The following is a 20,346-nucleotide window of genomic DNA, read 5'->3' on the forward strand; positions in this document are numbered from 1 at the left end:
GAGTTTCTTATTCATTTTTTTTTCATTCCTCACTGAGCAGATAGCCACAGACAACAGTGAGAGTTTGAATAAAATCTGTGTAAAAGATTGAGAATTAAGTTCTGAAATGGCAGTTAGATATCCCTCTTCCTTTCCTTAATAGCATAACTCTTCTTTTATATCCCGGTATTTTTTAAGCAATTCATAAACTAAAAGTCTTTCATATGCATTTACTGATTTGTTTCCCTTCACTCCCCCACTCAAATCAAATTTAGAAAAATAGGTAAATGCCCTTCAGAGCAATCTCAGCTGACAGGTTCAGTGCTGAGCTGCACAAACTGCTTCCTGACAGTGTGGGTGGTCTGAATCACTCCACAGTGAATCTGACAGCTGAGTGCAGTGGTATGGACCTGGGGCAACAAGTGGGCTGGGGTGGTGCAGCTTGGGTTTCATGTGCTGTACATTTGTCTGGAATCCCATGGATGAGGCATAGCTTACCGTGGCACACTACAAGGCTCGGTGAGCCATTCTCTTCACTTGATAAACTAATCTCTTGTAAACAAATACTTAGATCAGTAATTCATCCATTCATTTGCAGGGCATCTGCCTAATTATCCTTGAGTGACTGCAGAATGAGGCACTCAACATAATTTATTATCTATGCATGAGGGACTAAAATAAAATACAGGCTTAATGTCAAGTGATTTATAACATCAGTAGCTCAGACCCTGATACTACAAGTTATTCCAACAAGGTGGACCTTTGTTTCTAAGTGGTGTGTGTCCTTATCACTGAATCAAGGGTAATCTCCTATATAGACATCTTACAGACATCTTTGAGTCTACTCAACTTAACCAGAAGGAAAAATCATCTTGGGCTGAAGTACTATGTGGAAAAATTCAATTGTAAAGGAGAATTTTTCAGCAAAGTTCATGTGCAGAGACAAATAAGGTAACAGAGGTTGCAACACACAGCCAGATCCTAAAGTGAGTTGAAACAACTGAGAGGGAGATGGTGGCAATTGAGGTCTTCTTTACATTTACTTAATGCTACTACAGAATATAAGGTTCAGATCCATAAACACATCCATAAAAGATATCTCCAAATCTGCCATTATATAATTTCCCTTTGGAAAGGGAATTCCAAAATCTTACTCATTTCCATGTATTCTGGAGTCAATCCAGTGAAAGGTTCCAAGCTGTAGTCAAGATCCCATTGCTGAGGGTCCTTTGATTGATTGGTGTTCATTTCCTTTGGTTCAGTTCTTCCATCCTTCAGCTTCCTGAAGAGCTTCTTTAACTTCCTGAGGAATAAAAAGTTAGACTGGACCAAGTCTTTTTCCTTTTTTTCCACCTACAGGATCTGGTCTAAATCTTTGCACTGTAAAACTAAATGTATATCAAGTTACTTCAGTGCCACACAGGCTTGGTTTGCACCATCCACTTAAGTTATGATGTTTCTTATTGCCAGGTGATAGTCTGATGGAAGCAGTTGTTGCTGTGTTCCTCTGTCGAGGGAAGTTACAACACCATAACACTGTTATGATGGAGTTGAACCTAGTACTTTTAATACTTTTTTTTTCCCTCTAGATATATGTTGAAAATGCATCTTTCCAAAGCTCAGGCACCTTGGGCCTAAATACTAGTGATTATTAATACGTCTCCCTCAAGAATGAATAAAAGAAAGAAACAAATAAATAAAATACCAGAAGGTAATGTGATACATGAAGATACACATATGTCACATCTAGCACAGGTGTACTTTCCTCTCAATCTGAAACTTGGGAACTTCCATATAGTATACCTTTAAGTATATAAATATTAGTGACATAAAGGTGTCCCTGTGACCAACAGAAAACACCTGAAGCTCCTCAGGCTCCAGTGCTGTTTCAAACCTGAGTATCTTTTTAAATGGGCAAAAGAAAATGGTTTTGCTTGCAGAACCTTAAAGAAGCACTCTTTACTGAAAATGATGAGACAACTAATAAAAATAATAAAATACATTCCTATGAAATGTCAAGTATAAGCAACATTTGAATTCTACTAGTGGCCTTTGTACCTGGAGAAACATGTTTCCCTTGCAGCTACTTAACAGTCAAACAGCCTTCAAACTAACAGGAGAGATTCATAAGAGAGCTTAAGAGATTCGTAAGACAGCAAGATCAGTAGAATTTGTTCTCACAGTTGTTTGTCTTTCCTTTTACACACAAACAAACCTTTATTAGTTTGGATTCAGTAGAAACTATTGGTATAGAAGTCTCACTTGGGATATATGTAGTAGGATTCACTTCAGCACTCAACTAACTATACAGCCCATACTGGAACTCACTGAGGAAGAACGGGAGCTTACTGGAACTCCTTTGCAAGTTTATTCCTAAACTACTAGAAACTACAAAATTATTTAACTACTAAAATCAAACTTTAAAGATTTCACTGAATACTTGTGAAAAAATACACATTTCTAAAATTAACTTTCTTGAGTGAGAGTTTACTGACAATGTAAAAGGCAAAGTGTGCAGATCTATGTAGATCCTGAAAAACTTCATCAGCAGTTAGATGCTTTATGTACTTGCACAACTGTGTTATCTTCCTTCAGAGATCTCTCAACAGAGTTTTAGAAGTTCTAAGTTTTCTTTCAAATGTGTCTTTACTGTGTATAAAGAATGAAACACTAAGCTAGCACAGAACCACTGTTATTATGAGACTGGGAAATTCCTAATTTTGGTCAGGAAATATTTTTTCTACCTGAGAAGCATACATCTTGCCAGACAGCTGTGTTGGTGAGTTTTGGCTGCCCCTGAAGCAGAAAAGCAAAACAGTTTCCTACCATGTAAACAGAAGTTGGTTTTGTCTCACAGATCTCATAGATTAGAAGAGTGCATCTGAAATTCTCATTTTGACAATGTTTTACAGCAACACCAGCCATTTTGGCCAGACTATAAATTACTCACATGGGTGAGTAATTATTTGTGCAAGTACTTCTTTGAACCTAGTAGTAGTATCAATCAATGTCTGACTGAAACAGGGATACAAATTTAATGACACAGACAAATACATGAATTTCATAAATAGTATAATCCCAGTGTAAAATTAATCCATTTCTAAAAGAAGAGTAAAGAATTCCCACTGCCCCCAAGGATGGCATTTCAAATTCACAAGCATGGATAACTCCCTGCTATTTTATACATTGAGAAATTCCCATGGATAAATGTAATAGAATGAGATATTTCTTCAAAATCAAGGAAATTAAATACAGTTGAATTAGCATGGAACATCAAGATTTATACTTATTGTATGTCTTCATTTTGCAGATATGGTTTATTTTTCAAGAATGTGCACAACATTATTTTATAGTTCTTCACATATGTGCTCTATGAGTGGAAATCCAGAATAACTGCAGTAACATTTTGCCAATAGTGTAAACAGCGCTCCCCCACAAACATGTTTCCCACAGCTTGTGATAAATCCTTTGAACTAGAGCTGTGTGGCCTGGAGACGGGAGTGTAGAGAAAACAGTAGGGGAATTCATTTGCACCTCCAGTTAAACCACTTTCTCAGACCCTATCTTATGCAGCAGGGCAAGGCTATCTGGAAAACATTGCAACTAAGGTCTTTGCAGAGTAGGTTTATTGCTTTATTCCTGAATATACACCAAACTATATAGGAATACTTTGTCACCACATAGCACAAAGCCTTATAGCAGCTTGGAAATAAACGTAGTGACAGCAGAATTTCTACACCAAGTGGTGTTTACAGGACCTAATCAATTTCATCATCAGTCTGGAGAAAATTGGGTTTGTCAGACATTCCTAGGACAGATTTAAATTTGTCAGGCTCTTTCAGTCTCAGAACCACAAAGCTGCACAAATCAATAGATCAACTCCAAATTTTGTTCCAGGTGCAGATGAAGACATAATTACATAATTCATAAGTGTGATGCAAACATCATCAGTATTTCAGCAATACACAGGTATGTCGGGGATAAGTAAATAGTTTGTGTACCCAGAACATTCAGTTTACATAGTTTTAATAAAAGGTGAAGAACATTTAAAATACCTTACAAAAATAACTAGATAGATAGATCCTTACATCATGCAAACTCAGCCATTTCAAGACACTAAAATGTCCTTTCTATACCTCTACTTTGATGGCAATCAAGGAATGTAGTACTCAGAGGGTAGGAGAATCAAAGAATTCCCACAATGCCTTTCCAGTATATCCCAATTAATTTCCTAATGTGAGGGACTCTCAGGAGAGTGAACAATAAGTTCAAGACAGTGCTAATTTCTGTTCCAATAAAATGGTATGAGCTATAAATGTCCCTTACATTTCCGTAGACAGATGAGATTGAAGAACATCTAACTGTCATTGTGCAGCAGCTGAGATAAAATTGGGTGTGTTAAAATGTGAAGTCTGTAGATGTGTGATCTAATCCTCTAGTTATAGCACCACAGAGTCAAGTTATGTAGTTTCATACATACATACAACTCCCCTGCGAACACTGTAACTAAAACAATAGTTGTTGTTTTTATGTTTATTTGGGAATACACTAAATCCAGGACTCAGTTACTCAGAATAATTTTTTAAATTTTTAGTATAAATTATCAGTTTGAGCCAGGCATGAGGAGTGGCTCATTTCAACTTTTTGAGTTAAGCTTTGAAGAACATTCTGATTTTTATTTTGTCATTTAAAAAGGATTAACTAACTAAAAGAAAACCAAACTAATTATTTTCAAATTTTCTATGGAAATGTATTTTAGTGTTGTATACAAGTATATGAAGTTTCAGATGAAAGAGAAATGTGTCAGAAAGTTAAAGGAGCACAGAACAGAGATTTGAACAGGGTTATTCTCCAGCTACACAGCAGTACAGAAAGGAAAATGAGTTTTGCAGAACTTTATAGTTGCACATATGATTGTCTTATTAGAACTGAGTAAGATCTTCAGATGCACTTGTCTGAAATCTGTTTGTAATTACTCAGATCAAAATCTTTAAACAAAGTTGACAGACAATAATAATAAAGACATGTTTTAGGTTTTGATTTCTGCATGCCAGGCAGCCTGACCAGTGAGAAAGAGGAAGGTTTGTCTTTTCAGGGTGAATCTCTAATGCATTGTGCAGTGATGTCTCTAGTGCTCAAGAGGTACAAGCAGGAAAGTTTTGTGGCACCACTAATAGCCATCTGAATCTGGACAGAGACTGCTGAACTGCCATTATTTCAGGTCTTTTTGCCAGTGAATATCTAAAAGCAAGAAAAATTCTTGAGAGTGAATAGCATGAACAAAGAATGAAGGTAGGATCAAGGAGAAAGAAAGCAATTTTTTTTTTTTTTTTTTTTTTGTCAGAAGGCTATGTCTAGAGCAGTTAAAATAGTACTGCATTTTCTCACAAGAGAATGTCATCAAACTATTGTGTTAGATAAGAGGTGGGAACATGGCTTAAAGACACTGTAATTTCTAATATAGCCAATAAGCATCCTATTATGAAAGGTAACCACCATCTGAAGAGAGAATAAAATCACTAAAGGAAAACATCCCATCCATGAAGTGCCTGCAAGCTTTGGAGACCAAAAAAAAAATATATATATATATATATATACATATAAATAAAAAGGAGGACAAAAATAGAGAAATCAAAAACAGAGGAATGATTCAACAGTTAACCTATTTATATAGTAATGAGAAGTATCAGGATTTGGGTGAGCTGGGAGAAAACATGAAGTTGACTTGGAAAAAAATGACAAATGATACAGAACGGTATGTAGAGAGGCTGGAGCAGTAGAGTATATGTGAGCAAGTCAAATTGGGACAAACACAGGAAAATGATTTTCTTGGCACAAGTTTTTGTGCCTTTGGTGCCTGTGCAGTCCCCACAATGCATCTCCATCAGAACTTGCTGGAAAGATTGGAACTGAGGATCAACTTAGCTATTTCTCAAGACTCTCAGTTAGTAAATGGCATCATGCACTGCAAAGATTACCTGTGACAGTTACCAAGAACTGGGTTTGAAGTATTTCATGGCAATACCTTCTATAATACCTTCTATGCAAATGGGAAGTCTACATGAACCTAAATGCAAGGAAAGTCAGAAAATCCCCAGAATCCAGCTGCCAGAGATTAAGGATTATATATATCGGGTAGTTTTTAAGGTTATCCTTCCAGTTTATGCTTTTACCCGTGCAGCATGCTAGAAAAGAGTGCAGACAGAAAGCTAGATAGAAAAGTGACTAGGTCAAGCAGCTAGAGCACCTATATCTAGAGAAGAGGATGGAAGTGCAGTGACTTAGATTCTTCTGCCCTTGTGTTTAATGTTGCTTTGGGGAAGGAGATCTAAGAGTTCAGAATTTTCTTCAGTCATATTCCTACAGTCTGTTCATATGAGAGAGCTTCTCATTTTAGTGGGCAGAAGGTACAAGAAGAAGGTAGAAGAGGAAGGAAATTGTTCTAATTTCTCATCCTGGTCCATAAATTTATGGCATAGTCACGCTTTGTTGGCCCACTCAGACCTCCTGGATTCTGTGGGAACTTCACCTGTGTTTGATATTTATTGACTTCTCAAAAAGATAAAAGAAAAATAAAAGGGGGGAGGAGAGGATATCCAATTAAATAAGAATAATTTATGAGAGGTGAAATGCAATATTAAAGATAGCAAGTATGAAAGGATGCCTTTAAAATGGTTTTATAATCTCTTGATATTTTAATCCAGCGTAGTTAAGAGTATTTTGAAATAAATGATGGAAAGCGATAAAAAGGCCAAAATCATGGGTTCACTGAAGTTGATGGGGGTTTTTCCATCGACTTCAATAAGGCCGGGATTTCACCCTAAAGGTTTATCACCAAGGTCAAAGACACAGAGTGATAAAATAAACACATGGATTTTTTTTTTTTTTATTTTTTCCAGTGAGTTCAGAAATACAGAATAGAAGTAAAGGAGTCTTAAAGGAACTCTAGGTTCAGGCTCCCAAGCCCTGCAGCCTTTTAAGGTCAATTTCTGTGGAAACAGTAAAAGAATTATGGTATGTGACACATCTGAGTGAACCATAGCAAAGTTACATCTGTTAAACTTGTGAATTCCAGCCCCACGCAACATACATTTCAATTCAAAGAGGTTTAACTTTCCATAATTCAAACATTGTTACATTTACCTAGCTGTTTTGATATTCTTGGATGCAGAAATGGAAAAAGAAATCATGGAAAGGTTTAGAACACTAGAAAGTCACATCTGTCATAGCTGTGGGGCAATTTCTCCAGAAACATCACAAGAAAGGGTAAGGATGTGGTCCAGTGACCTTGCACAATACAGGACTGTCATCTGAAGTTTAACTACATATCTCTTCAGTCAGCACTGATAAACCAGAATGAAGTCATCAAATGATGTTTCCCAACTGTTGCAGCCTTTATGATAGAGAAAAAATGGATGAGTATTGCTTGTAAACTCAGCCTATCATGTGCATGCTTATTTTTATTTTTTGAGTGAAAGAGGCAGTAAATGGGACTAAGTCCTTGTGATCTCCTGTAAACCAATTAAAATGCCCTGAGCTTTATGATAAATAAAATAGGAAACTTTTCTGGAAATAACTGCAGAAACCTACAGATTTCAACAAGGAAGAAAAGTGTTTTGATCTGGGTCATTGTATAATTTAGCGGAGAGATAATAGATGTCTAGAGATGTTCCATATTTTGAAGAATAAATTGTCATTTATGATAGCCTCTCCGTATGAGTAAGGCTTGACTGCAGAACTTGCACTCTGACCACAGTGAAAATTCATGGATACAATGAAAGAATTTGTCTTACTCACTCTGACACTCGTTCCCTTCCAAACAGGCAGAAAACAAGGGGAGAAAAACAGAGCTGCTAAAACTGGAGAATGAAAGAGTAATCTATCTTTCTTTCTGCCACAAGACAGTTTGTCACAGCGCATTGCCTGTGTGAAGGTAAATGTGGAAAATAGAAGGACCCAATGAAAACAATGATATCTTGTGATATCTTGTGAAACAAACAAACAAACAATTGTCCCTACTCTCCCTCTCTCTCTCCCCCCCCCCCCCCAACAAAACAAAACAATCAAACAACAACATTAATAGAAAAGAGGTAGAAGAACAGAGAGAATAGGATAAAGTAGGAAGCCGGGGCAGAGAGTGTATGTTTATCTAAAGATCTTCTACATCTGCTAACAGCAGCATTTATAAATGCACTAGATTGCACATGACATGGTCATGCTAGAACCACTTGTGTAACATACATGTATACGCATGTTTGGAGTCCCTATTGGTCTGCATATATGTGTCCAGTAGCCCTATGGCCAGCTCTCTGAATGTCTGGCTTATCAATAATGTGTGTCTGTGAATGTGTGTATCCAAAGCAGATGAGGTAGAACAAAGTACCATTAAGAACCTAGTCTAAACCAGTAGAATGGTCCATGAAGAAATACAAGGCTAGTTCTGATTTAATTAGCTTAATTGGTCAGTAAAGCACAGTGCTCCTCCTGGTATAAACAGGTCTGGTGAGAAGATACACAGATATACACTTGGTTTTCTTGACAATGTAGACAAGCAAATAAAAAACAGATGTGTTTATTTCATGATGACAAGATAACATTGTGACTGAAATGAAGTATTTCTCTGGGAAGAAGAGGATGAAAGTTTGTTTGCTTTAAAATATTATTCAGTTTTTAAAAACGAGTTCTAAATAGGTTGCTGGCAGCAGGGTGGGGGAGCAAAGATGAGGGGGGAAAAGGGATAAAATTGTCATATTCTTGCAGTAAGAGTTATAGGCAGGGAACTGAGAAACAATTTGACAGTAGTTTTCCGTTTTGTCTGGATCAGCCTCTGCTTTCATGAATCAAAGATAATAAATACACTATTTCTAACAATATAAAATTCCCATTAAAAATGTCCAGTAGCCGTAAGTTTCTGGGATACAGGAAAAAAAATCACACCAGGTTTATGTTGAAAAAGCTTTAGGACTTCAACATGTCAGATATTTTGGGAAAAATTTACCACTCTTCTCAAAATAAACTGCAAACTCCATGAGATGTAGACAGAAAACAGGCCTCCCTAGTGAACTTTGACACAAGAATAATGAAACCATCTATAATCCACATTTGATTTGTTTGGAAAGTTTTTCTGCTCTGTATTTAAACTACTATTAAAAAAAAAAAAATCTTGCCAGGAAAGGGGAGGAAAAGGGCTCATTTTTTAAATAGTTATAATCTTTTAAGCACCACTCATCTTGATTTCTAGTTAGTATCATCAAGGCCTTCTCTAGGGATGTGATCCAAAAGCTACTTACACCAGTGAAAAGATTCTGACTAACTTCTGTGGATTTGAAGCTTGCATCTAAGCCAGACTCTTCACCTAATACAACATTTCACAGACCGCTGCCACCAACAAGGATGATTCAGATAACAGAAATAAGAGCAAACCTCCCAAGAGCCAGGAGCTGGACATTCTCAGTGGATTTTTCTGAGATCCCTTTGCCACTGGAGACAGACAAAGAGAGTTTTCTCGATGTATTGAGAGCAGAAGACACTGTGCAGTAAGCATCCTGTGTCAGACAGATGGTGAATAGCTTTACAGAACCTCTCCCATACTCTAGCTCCTGCATCACACAGTGACATAGTGATATGCAGGCATATTAGAAATGTATGAACTTCATCTGTAAACCTGTAAAATAGTCATAGATCAAGTAAAACATTTTAACATCTTTTTTGAGCTATTGCTTTTCTCCACACACTTTCTCGTCCACTTTACACTAATTTGTATTCAATGCTGCTATCCTGAAAGCTTCTCTAAAACTTCCCAAGAGATCTATCATACCTTGCCTGTTTTCCCAGGTTTCTAAAATTAATTTAGATCAATTATTTAATATGTTCAATCATTTTCTTTAAGCCATTTACTGCAGATAGAGCCAATTATTCAACATAAAATACAGCCAGATCATTTCATCACAACCGAAAATGTGATTTATCATCACATTCAATTAGAACCTACTGAAGTCAGTGACAAAAGTCCCATTCAGCTGAATAAGGATCAAGCCGTTAATTTACAGTGCCCTAGGAATAAAGTGTGGCAATGGATAAGGCTGGGATACATACGGGATTCCAATTTCAAACAGATTGTTTTGAATCAGTTGTTTTCCAAGCATAATGATGCTCAGCTGAATACAGAGTTCCATCAAACAGCCTCCTGGTGCACACTGTAATTAAAACAAAACAAAACAACAACAGCAACAAAAACACATGTAGAGTGTGAATGGAGTAAGATAATTTAAAAGTACTGACTTGGAAGAGCCACCAATGTCCATACAAGGCTGCTAATCCTGCCACCAATTTTCTCTGGAGCACTGAACTCGTTGATCATTGCAATTCCAATCCTTAACAAGGTATTTCATCTCTACTCATAAAACCACATTAAGGAAAATATGTGGTGCTCTGAAATAACTTATTGTGCCCTGGGGCTACTATATTTCCTTTTAAAATATTTACTATATAATCAATGTAATCAACATAATGCAATATCACCAATAGTCTTCCAACCTGATGTCTCCCAGGGGAGGAGAAAGTCTTCAATCTTGCGAAGACTTATGCTTAAGCATTGTTGTAAAACCATGAGTAAGTCTGTTGCTTTTCAAGTGAATACCCACAGCAGTTAAAAGGATTTAAAAAAAAAAAAAATGTTTACAGGTTTAGCACAACATGGCCATAGCTTTTTAGGCTATTAAAATCATTGAGCTTCTAGTAATCTACAAAATTAAGAACACAAGTTCAAATTCCAGCGCTGCCATAGGTTTCCCAAGGGCTTGGTCAAATCATTTAATGTTTGTACATTAGTGTTCATTTATAAAGCAGAGAAATTGGGATGCTTCACCTAAGACTGTGAGGTGCTTAGAACTGCAGAAAGAGAGAACATACAGCTGCTGCAGAGGGAAAATTTGGATTTTGTCCATTGATGTTGAAAATTTAACATATTGGTAAACTTTTTCTTAACACCTTTCCTATTTTTCCCTTTTTGCCTATATTCCACTGAAACACTGTACATGTATCTCTCTGCATTAATGATTTTTCGGCTTTATTTTCATGTGTACTTACCTCTTCCATTCGATAACCATCAAACACATATACATAATGACCAGGACGGCCAACAAATCTGAAAGTAATAACAATACATGAAATAAAACAAAAAATGAAAAAAAAAAAAAACACTTTAACAATATAACTGTGTTTGTTTTTTTTGTTTGGTTTGGCTTGGTTTGGTTTTCATATTAGCTAAAATATATCAGAACTAGATGCTTCAACATGAAGTTTAATAGACTCAAAATCCATGCAACTTCAATTATTTAAAATGATTTCAAAATATTTTCTACCACATCCCAACTAAATAATTTTATTTAAAAAAAAATCTGTGTTAAAAAAAAATAAAAATAAATCTCTTTCCCTTGAGTAGAGATCACAGACAAAACTGGGAGCACATATCATAAATCACATTCTCTTGCATTTGAGTAATACCCTGAACGGACGGCATTACTTACACACACATACACAATCAAGGCTCTTATGACTAAACTGAGAAAACAGTGAAATTAACTTTATTATAACCATATAAAACAACAACAAAAATAGGTTAAAAAGATAAATCGGAAATATTTTTCATTAATGTCTTCCTATATTTACAGCTGCTGGCAAAATGTATCATTAATTCTTAAATCAGTAATGCTGAATAGGGTTAGTGAAGTATATAGATTAACGAACTTTACAGCCCCCAAAAGGAACAGAATAATGATATGAAACAGAACCCAGAGGATGTTTTAAAAGTTTTTGCCAAACTTTTAGCAAACAACCATTTTAAGTTTCCCATTCAAAAGCATGTGCAATACTGTGGATAACTGGGTCCCAAAAGACAGTGATCCTGAACCCATAGGAAGTCACACTTATATAGCCGAACAGCTGAATTAGCTTTTTGGTCAACCAGATCATTTGCCAAAATATTCAACTTCCAGTTGACTGTAACTGTTTCTTAATTTAACTTGGGCAAATAGTGAAAAATGCGGAGAAAGTGATAGGGAAAATCGTTCCATATTTTTAAAACAAATTAGAAAAATATTTTTTTGCTAAATGTTACTTCAGGAAAAATGTACTAAAATGTGAAAAACACCATCAAAGCAATAGCTTTTGTTGATAAATGCAACTTCTTTCTTTCACTGAAAGGAATTATTTTTTGGGTGTGGATTATTCTTATTAAAAAACTAAAGCAATTACATTTCAGAACAATGCTCTTCTTAGAAAAGAGACAGGACAGCACTCAACATCAGTCCTTCCCATTCAAGAGCAAAGTTAAGACAATTCTATTTACGATGTTTGTCATAGCTGGTGAAGGTGGTCAGTGCCAGACTTAGGTCATTCTTTGACTGTATTTTTGAACACAGATCCACTTATATAGACATATCTATATACATTAATATCAATACATAAAGGACATTTGTCCTACCTTCCTTTAAAAAAGGCAACATAAAAAATTGGTGCATACGAATTCACAAACTTCAATAGGAATGCCTTCAAAATCAATCTCTCCTCAAAGGCCTTCTCCGTTTTTGGTACCTCTGGGGTAAAAGAAGCAAACCAGAGAAATCAATTAGTAATTATGTAAACATCCATGATATCCTCAAATACAACACTAAACTGCAAACTTCAAATTCATATTGTTTTGTCTTTCATACTTTTCATTTCTGTCAATGCACATTAACTCTTCCACTGTCTGACTCTTTCTGATTCCAGAGAGTCATTCCAATTTTCCAAATGGAAATTAAAGACTCTTTGTTGGAAACATTAATAACGTCAACTTAATGAACTTGATTCTCTGATATGCTTCTGACAGCTTATCCCAAGTTGATAATGGGCTGTCTATTCAATATGTTGGTGGCAAAAATCAACAGCCGCCCCCACCCACCCCTCACCCCCCCCCCCAAACCTGCCTGGATCTGAAAATACCTCACGTCTCACATCTTTTCTTGTCTCTTTTACTGCTGAGATACCTGGCCAGACCTTTCTCTGCTTCAGACTATGTCTGCAAAATCTTAGCACAGACCTCTGAATACTCTGACTTCTATTACATTATTCAATGTATAAAACTATTAAATATATTTTATTAATATTATGCATATATTGATAAAATAGCAATAAAAGAGAAAAAAAGAGAAAGAGAGAGAGAGAAAAAAGGAAGGAAGGAAGGAAGGAAGGAAGGAAGGAAGGAAGGAAGGAAGGAAGGAAGGAAGGAAGGAAGGAAGGAAGGAAGGAAGGAAGGAAGGAAGGAAGGAAGGAAGGAAGGAAGGAAGGAAGGAAGGAAAGAATCATGGTGTTTATTTAAACCCTAAAGAAACAGCAACATTCTGATAAGTTCCCACAACCCAGCATTATTTGTGATCCTTTCAACCACAAATTCATAAAAGGCCAACACACGGTTTGGTGAGCCCTAAGCTATCATTCATCTACATGTACAGAAATGCTTAATTAAGCCATCAAAAGATTTGAAAAATTTGTAGATGACCCCATATGCTGGATAAATCCTCAGGACAAAATCTCAGGGCAACAGGAACATCCAGTAACAGCAATGCAGTTTTTAAGTTGAGGGAGAAAAGCCCTGGATGTTGCCTTTTACAGAACTCTCACAAAGATGAGATCAGCCACTAGATGAAAATTTGCACACCATATATGGTTCTACAGACTCTCTTAACACTGCACTCCCTCCCCACTCTCAGATATACTATACCATACCAATAGAAGCATGCACAGAATGTGTCCTCCAGCTAGTGGATTCTGCTACACAATAAATGTGTCGAGCCAGAATAGATGCACTAGCAAGAGAGAAAACTCTCAAAAAAAAACAACCCCAATACATATAATATATGGTTGTTTGTGAGCATACTACTCCAAATCTGGGAAGCTGAAACCTTCTAGGTGGAGAATGAGCTGAGACATCTGTGGGATAGATCTTAGTTTGCCAAAGAAATTGCTGCCTTTATAAGGCACTAACACAAGTAGCTTTAATTTTGTCTCCCTTTGACTGATCCTTCCTTGATGTTAATGGAGTTACAAGTGAGAAAATGAGTCCTAAATCAAGTCTATCACCACATGTTTACTGAAGACGACATATTCCACCTGAGAATACCAGGATATTATCCACACTTCTGCTGGTCTGATCTGTAAGAGAGGCACAATAGTGTTCCACCTTGCTGGACCAACAAGAGGTGTGGTGGGTCCTAACACATCCTGCACTAGCTCTCTGTATTACTTATAACAAAACCATTGTCTTCTTACTTTTTTTTTTTTTTTCCTGAAGTACCACTTCAACAGGTATAGAGGCAGATGTGTTAGTCCAAACCTAAAAAGAATGCAACTGATATCATAGGCACCATTATTGTGCTTATAGATGTACTTAATTTTTCACCCAAGCAAAATATTGAGAATGTTCAGTGTTGAAGTAGAACCCTGTGCTGTCAAGAACTTCTCCTCCAGCCCAACAAACATGTTCCTCAGCTTTTCTATTAACTGCAGTGTGAAAAGAGAATTAAGCATGTTTTGCTCTGCTTGGCAAAATGAAAGTTCACAAAGTAAGCATTTATCACCATGAATGCATTGTAATTTTTAAAAAAGTTTGATTGCAGTTGGCATCTGAGCCAAGCACTGGAGAAAGCTGTGTGAATGAATCTTTTATCTTACATAATTTGTAGCTCTAGAGATTACTCAGACTGTATTCTTCTTAAACAAAACACCTCATGGTTAATTAGGAATGCTGCCTAAATAAAGCTAGCAAGACTGGAATGAAATGCAAAGTGACAGGAGGAGAATAATCTGCAAGTGAGAAAGAAATTCTTGTTTCCTTCACAATTCAGAGTTTTGCACCTTCTCATGGTAGTTTCCTTTTGCGTTTGTCCCACAGAGGTAATGGCAGTGACTTCCACTTCCCAGCTTTTGCTTAGAACCAGCCAAGGAGGAGGAGCCTCAACCTCATCTCTTTCCACACAGCAGTGTCATGCCCTAACCACTGTGACATTTCTCATCTAGGAAGGTGAAGTGCAAAGGACAGAATTGCTCAGGTCAAATGAAATTAGCAGCTTTTCATTAGTATGAAACTGAAAATCTGGGCACAATTTTAACCTGAATGATAGGAAACACAAGCTTCCTTAACACACTAGCACAGAGTGTGTTTATGTAATGCTGCTAGATTCTGCCCAAAGCCTGATGCAAAACAGAAACAAACAAATTAACCCCATATGGTGACATTTTTTGAAAATTCTTTGCTTTGGTTTTGTTTCTTTCAAATACTTTTATAATGTAATCTAAACTACCTAGCTCTCATTACTGGTAAAGCCACAGAACCTGTTTCAAAAATTCAGGACTGGACCTGTATGATAACTAAAAAACCTTACTTTATGGTATTCTTCAAAAATAGGACTAAAATAGGTAGATTCACTTTTGTGAACTTTTGTCTTGAGAATTGAGGATAAGAAACAGAAGTCCTGAGTTCCTAAGGTTTTAACCTGAAGTCTGCTAGATCCAAAAAACTTTACATCACTGTAGCTTTACAGGGATATAATCTAAAATTTTGAATGAGTGTGTCAGGTTCCAATTGTAAAAAAGTTTCTAATTTGGATGCCTAAGTTTAGACACCCCAAAATTGACAGGCAGAGCACTTACTACAGTTATAGGCTTCTGTGGTTGCTGATTGACTTTCAGTGTTTCGAATAACTGACTTCATGTTCCTAGCCTTTGAAGCATCTAGAATTATAGGTGATGTATAAAAATATGGGAAGCAATATTTAACAATGTATTTAACAATGGCTATAAGAATCTCATGTTAGGGCCCTGTCAGTAAACATCTTTAACTTAATTCGTGTTAAAAAAAAAAAAAAAAAAAAAAAAAAAAAAAAAGTCTAAACCTCTCTAGTAGTCAAAAGACTAACTTACCTTTAAAAGACTCAGGTATACATTGCCAGGCTTATTACAATAAAACAACATCAAAAAATCAACCCCCTAACTAACAGATAATATCACAAGAAAAGCCCAGCCCAGACATGTCCCTATAACAGCAGAAAAACCCTTTGAGTGGTAGGGACTTTGTAAAAATCACAGCAGATAAATAGCATGGGAAGAATTTGCTTTCAAGATCCAGCAACATCTTTGTAACAATCCACTGACTTTCAGCTCCTAGAGGTAAAACTATATATCAAAATACATACCAGGTCAAAAATTCTCAACTAACTCTAGATAAGTGGATCTTGGCACAGAGCCAGTGCAATGCAGAAATACCAGCTGAGATCCTGGAATTAGCACAGCTGCATTAACATGGCATTATGGCCAGGCTAATTAGTCCTATTAGTGGCACATTGCATGTTGTGGCTTAGACCCCCAGTTTACAGAGGCATGTCTGAACGTCTTACCCCATAGGCCTGAATATTTTCACTGGCACTCTTCAGTGGGAAATATTCCTATTAGAACTTCCTTGAATACTCTCATGTCAATACATGTAATGTACTAATGAGGAATGTGGTGAGATAGCTTTACCAATTTCTGTCAGCCATTTGGCAACAGCTCCATAAATTTCATCAAGTATAAGTATCACAACGAGGTTGATGATGACAGCAGTTGCGGTCACTGTCACTCGAACATTTGACCTGGTTGTCTCATTTGTGCTGAATGACAAAGCTGCTGCTGTAGTAATTCGGTAAACGATCACACCAAACACTGCTGAAAATGTCAGCATAATCTGCAAAGAAATGTACAGAATGATTAGTTTAAGTATGATACTATTGTTCTACCAGCATTTAACAAAAGCATTAATGTATATGTTGGGTTTGTTCTATGACTTGACACTGTGTGGTTATTTCCTCAAGCAACACAATAACAAGGGGATAATAAAATTAAAATTTGAGAATTCAAAACTGTCTAACAGGGACATAATAAAGAAAATGGAAGCAGAGTTATGAGTTGGCATAAGAAGTCCTGAGAAAGTGCATTTCCTCTGCAGATAAAGCTTCGCACATTATCCATGCAGTAGTGGTGAAACTCAGGTAGCTCAGCTTCAAATGCAGGTTCAAATTCAAGATCTTTTACCTGGCAATAGGTTCGGATGGCTTGGACTGAAGGGTGTACATGTATGTGCAGCCAAGGAAGTAGTCACTGCAGAAGTGCCACTTTACTCTCTGATATCAGTTCTCTTTGTACAACTAATGCCACAAATTCAAGTGTATAAATGTTTTCCTTACTATTATTGTTTTAAGATAAAGATGGGTTATGAGAGCTCCACTTTACATTTCTGCCCCAGAAATCAAGTGATGTCCTGAGGTGTTTCAGGGGCTAGCTTTGGCCCATGAAATGAGAAAAGTCAGCCCTGCTACTAAAGGTCGTGTTCCCACAAGATGAATTTGACCTTCATAGGGCTATGTGTTCTGATTAAAAATAAATTAATTAATTAATTAAATTAAACAGTAATAAAAAGTAGCCAATTTTCATAGCCATAGCAGGAAAAAAGGAGCAGGTATATTTTTCCCTTCCATTTTTGCCTTTGGCAAGAATTCCAATGTGCATTCATTATTTTAAGTAAAACATCTTGAGGTCCTCAGATGAAAGAGACTACCTAAATGTGAAAGATTAGACCATTGTAATTATTTCAGTGGGCCTAGGGGCCAAGATTCACAGCATGGGTTTAACAAAATTTAGCAGTTCATTTTAATGACCCAGCAATGCTTTATCGAACCTCTGCATACGGGGGGAGGTTGTCTTATGAATGGTACTATAGCAGAAGAACAAGAATCAGAGTTATACTACAGGTTGAAGAAGAAAGCTAGGCATATTTTGTTTTGATAGCAAAATTGTACACATTAAATATAAATATATATTTGGAGAAACTTCTGGAGATATCTTGTAGAATTCACAAATACTTTTTGTGAGAAAACTGTATAAGAAATTAACTCAAATAAAATAACTTGTTTAGCCTTTTTAAAGAAACGTTTCATTAATTTTAAATGAAATGTAGATCACTTTGTAGATCACTAGTGAGTTTTTGCTTTGTGCTAACATTTTTCATTTAAATTCTGGTGTAAAAAAAAAAAAAAAAAAAACATGAAACACTTTGAATGAAAGCATTTCAAATGGCATAAAGTATTATTTCCTTTTCTCTTGTAGTTTTCGTTGTGTTGAGAAAGCTGTTTCTGTTTTTTTCTGCCTATTTTTCTCATTATCTCTACCAAACATACAAACAAAATATACTATCTGCTCAGCTCTCACTGTGACAGAAGTGGTACAGGGACCCAAAGATCAGAACTATTACTTAACTTTCCCACTATTTGTTCACAACAGTTGAAGGTAATCTCCCCAGTAATGAGAGAAAACTAAACAGCATCACCTGGCACTAATCTAATCCACCTTTCACCTCTGGAGTCACATTTTTATTTTTGTTTTTTATTTTTTGGGTCACAGATTACTTTTTCTTAATCACTTTCCAAATATTGTTTTTTTCTTCCTCTTTCTCCTGTTTTTGTTGTTGTTGTTGTTGTTGTTGTTGTTTTTGTTGTTGTTTTTTTGTTGTTGTTGTTGTTGTTTTTTGTCATTTTCACTCTTTTGGTGGACAAGCAAAACCAGCAAAGTAAGATCACATGTATCATTCTGGTATTCCAAAAGCACTAGGGCATCAGGAACTCCTCAGTTGCCTAGATGCTTTTTAACATACACTTAGGTACAGATGGAAAAATACTCCTTTAGAGCCTTCATTATCTGTGCATCCTGCAACAAAAGAAAATTGAGGGAAACTTGTAGGACCTCACAGTAACTGAGAACATTCCTCTCACTCCCCCAGACAGGCACTGAGGGAGGGGTTCCTATATCTTCATAGAATTCATCCCGTTCCTGAAAGTATATCTCTTGCCCAAATTCCCTATGAGAAAGACACCGTTCAGGTGCCTGTTTGGGGTTTTGTCGTAGTTGTCAGTTTTCCATCTGGCCAGTTCTATCCCTTACTATGGTAGACAGCTTCTTCACCAAATATTTAAACTTATACTGTCAAAGACTGAATTGCTTAGAAACAGATGTGAAAATTGGCTGCAGAAAAGGTCACCTACTGAGCCTGGTATGAATGAGGACAAACAGGAAAGCATACTAGATCTGAGAAGGAAGCTATAAAACCCTGTGGGCTAGACTGATACCTTCATCCAAGTAGGATAACAATTTAATGTCCGAACAATTCTTTGGCTCCCCAGTGGGACTATTCCAGAGTCAAGTATTATGCCATGTGGGAAGGAATAGGACAGTAGGGTTCAAAAGAAAGAACAGGATGAACTCTTCTACCATGACACTAATTCGTTTTCTTCCTTATTCTGATTGAGCCAAACACAAGGAACACAAAGAAAGGCTCCATGCCATCCTACTCTTTTGCATCAGCTACCAACATTTTTATCACATACTCAGAAATCTTTGCTGCAACATACACCTTCTAAGTGTAGAGTTTATAAACTGTGACATATTTCATTACTAATGACATATAAGCCGAAGTTGTTTATGGCCATCTTGTCCTAGAGACCCTGCTACCATCTGTCTTACTGGGCAAATTCACAAAAAAGATTTGTGAAGTTCTATTCTAAAATCCTTTCAAAAGAGATTGCTTAAATCAATGCAGTCAGCTGAGGTTTTGAGTACAATAAAAGAGATCTGACCAGATTTTAAAGTATCTGTAAGCATGTAAAATAATAATATAAGCAGGAGTGGAGATTGATTGGGCAAGAGAACCAAACCCATCATTTTTTCTCAACCTTCCCTTTTAAAGAAACAAACAGCATGCCTAGCTGAGAAAAGCAAAGGAAAACAAAACAAAACAAAACAAAACAAAACAAAACAGTTCTGCTTGAAAGGATATTCTGCTTGAAAAGGGAGTTTAAGAGTGCACAAAATGAAAAATAAAGAGAAAAAGCTTAAGGTAAGCCTTAACCACTAGCAGCTTCAAGAATTATCAGGGAAACAATCCTATGTAAATTTGGGAGAGGGGCAGAACATGACAACATTGTTCTATTGCAGTATGGGCATCTTTAGGAAAAATACCTATGGATTTATCTGCGATATCCCATTGGCCCAGAAAAGATGGTATTAAACATTAAGCAATCACTTCTGCAGCACTGGAAATTGCAACATTTGTGTGTGTGTGCATGTGCATATGTGTTCCTGATCCTCCTGTGCCTATGTGGAATATATGTGCACACTCATATATAAACTCAAGATTTCATCATTTATATCGATGTAATGCTCACAGCCAAAAATATTAGTCTGTGTGAATAATAGCACAGACATTGATGAGACATATTTACTTTCCTTTATGCAATTCTATTG

General features: G+C 36.4%; 1 protein-coding gene across 1 annotated transcript in view; it reads right to left on the bottom strand.

Moving 5' to 3' along the window:
* Window positions 1-20,346, bottom strand: part of ANO2 (anoctamin 2) — a 196,498-nt gene that overhangs the window by 19,478 nt on the left and 156,674 nt on the right. The window contains exons 17-21 of the mRNA XM_068654424.1: window positions 16,537-16,738; window positions 12,464-12,575; window positions 11,068-11,125; window positions 10,075-10,175; window positions 1,134-1,282 (exon numbers count right to left, since the gene is read on the bottom strand). Of these exons, the coding sequence (XP_068510525.1) occupies window positions 1,134-1,282; window positions 10,075-10,175; window positions 11,068-11,125; window positions 12,464-12,575; window positions 16,537-16,738 (622 nt within the window). The remainder of the gene's footprint in view (window positions 1-1,133; window positions 1,283-10,074; window positions 10,176-11,067; window positions 11,126-12,463; window positions 12,576-16,536; window positions 16,739-20,346) is intronic.

Source organism: Anas acuta, chromosome 1, assembly GCF_963932015.1.
Source record: "Anas acuta chromosome 1, bAnaAcu1.1, whole genome shotgun sequence".
NCBI lineage: Eukaryota > Metazoa > Chordata > Aves > Anseriformes > Anatidae > Anas > Anas acuta.